This window comes from Trypanosoma conorhini (assembly GCF_003719485.1).
Source record: "Trypanosoma conorhini strain 025E chromosome Unknown Tco_14.4_contig_01077, whole genome shotgun sequence".
Taxonomy (NCBI): domain Eukaryota; phylum Euglenozoa; class Kinetoplastea; order Trypanosomatida; family Trypanosomatidae; genus Trypanosoma; species Trypanosoma conorhini.
Window position 1 is genome coordinate 1 of NW_021705168.1, and position 1,827 is coordinate 1,827.

Consider the following 1,827-nt stretch of genomic DNA (forward strand, 5'->3'; position numbering starts at 1 on the left):
CCGCAACCCGTTCCTTGTGTACGAGGACCGCAAGTGTGTCCCCCTAAGTGAGATACCGCTCGCCGGCGATGCCGTGTACCAGGGCCTGTTCCGCGAGCACCTGGCTGCGCTGGCGGACGCAGAGGCGAATGCGGCGCAGATAACCGGGCTGGAGGACGCGCTTCGGTCGCGTGCAGATGAGCTGGCGCTGGGTGAATGCGAGAAAGAGTCGCAGCTGACGATGTACTCATTCCTTGGGACCCACAATGTCCCTGGCTGGTCCGACGCGCTACTGCGGGACGTGGAGTTCCAGCAGCTGCGTAACCGTTACGACGAGCTCAGCAAAGACCCTCAGGGGAACGCCAAGGCACTGCGCGAGCTGGAGGATGCAATGGATGCCCGAGGTAGGGCCGTGGCGGAGGCGTTGCGCACTGCTGAGGCGAGTGAGGCCGCAGAGCAGGCGCGGCTGCGAGCCAGGTTTCCGATGTGTTCCGAGGTTCCGGTCACTGTGGAGGCGGATAATGGCTTGCTAAAGCTGTTGCACCGTAGATCTACAATGTTGGGTGACCTCCTGGATGCTTCGAAGTCTATTGCTTCGATTGACAAGAACTTACTTCGTCGTGTTTCTCTGCTGTCATTGTCGGTGGAGGAGAGTGCGATCGAGTTTTGTCAGGAATCCGAAGTCGTGACCTTCGAGGTACGTATGAAACGTAATGTGGGGCGCCATCGCAGGGCACGGAACGTGGCGGCCACGGCGGCGGCGGCATCTGCGGAGACTGGCGGTGAGGGGCAAACCTCGGCGGATAAGGTGGAGGCGGTTGCACAGGAGGGGGCGCTGGGGCGCGTGGAAGATGGCTTGGGCGCCTTCGAGGAGTGCGAAGCGGCGGCGCGCGCGCTGCTGATGCAGGAGGAGCGGGATGCAGCGCACGCCCAGCAACTGCCGTCCTTGGTGGAGCGGGAGGCACTCGCCCGGGACGCCACGGAGAGGGACTACGACGCTGCCCTGGCGACGCTCATGCGTGACAAAGCCGCCGCGGAGGCCTCCATTCTCCGGGAGCAGATGGCGGCCGCCGCCGTCTCAGAGGTTGTTGACGCGGAGTCCAGTGAAAGGGTCCGGCTGCAGCGTGCGGAGGGGGAGGAGAGAGCTGCGCTGCGCGCGGAGGAGCTGCAGCTGGCGGAGGGCCTCTCACGCCAAGTTGTAGAGCGCGACGCGACCCAATTGGCCGATGCAGTGACGCGCGAACACACTGCCACCATGGCAAGGCTTGCTGCCGAAGAGTCTGAAGTAGCAGCAAGACGGCTCCGGGAAGGCCTGTGCGAGGGGGAGTCACAGGAGAGAGAACGCCTGCACCAAGGAGAAAATGAAGAGAGGGAGGCTCTCTACAACCGCGCCCTGGTGGAAAGGGAGTCTATCGTCCTTACGGGTGGGATGAAAGAATTATATGATGCTGAGGCGCACGCGCGAACAGCCATTGAGGCCACCGAAGAGAAGGGGCATGCCCCATTAAGCGTTATGAAACTGATTGGAGAAGAGATGCTCCCACGCCACGAAATCGAAAACGAGGCCGAACAGATACTGATCAGTAATAAAAATGCTTTCGATGAGCAGCGCAAACTTCTGAACAAGCTGCAGGGGATGCTGCAGGCCGTTGAGAGCACTGAGGGGGAGGAGCGCGTCAAGCTCGAGGACGAGGAGGCCAAAGCCCGTGAGCAGGCCATGCTTGAGGCCACGGAGGGCGAGGCTGCCGCGAGGCAACTTCTGTTGGAGAAGCTGCAGGGGATGCTGCAGGCCGTTGAGAGCACTGAGGGGAGAGCGCGTCAAGCTCGAGGACGAGGAGGCCAAAGCCC

At 62.2% G+C, this 1,827-nt stretch overlaps 1 protein-coding gene across 1 annotated transcript in view; it reads left to right on the forward strand.

Annotated features, from left to right (window-relative positions):
- Positions 1–1,827, forward strand: part of Tco025E_09348 (putative calpain cysteine peptidase) — a gene marked incomplete at both ends in the record, with an annotated part of 2,242 nt that continues 415 nt past the window's right edge. Inside the window, one exon of the mRNA XM_029376167.1 lies at positions 1–1,827. This exon is cut by the window's right edge and continues 415 nt beyond it. Within this exon, the coding sequence (XP_029223722.1) occupies positions 1–1,827 (1,827 nt within the window).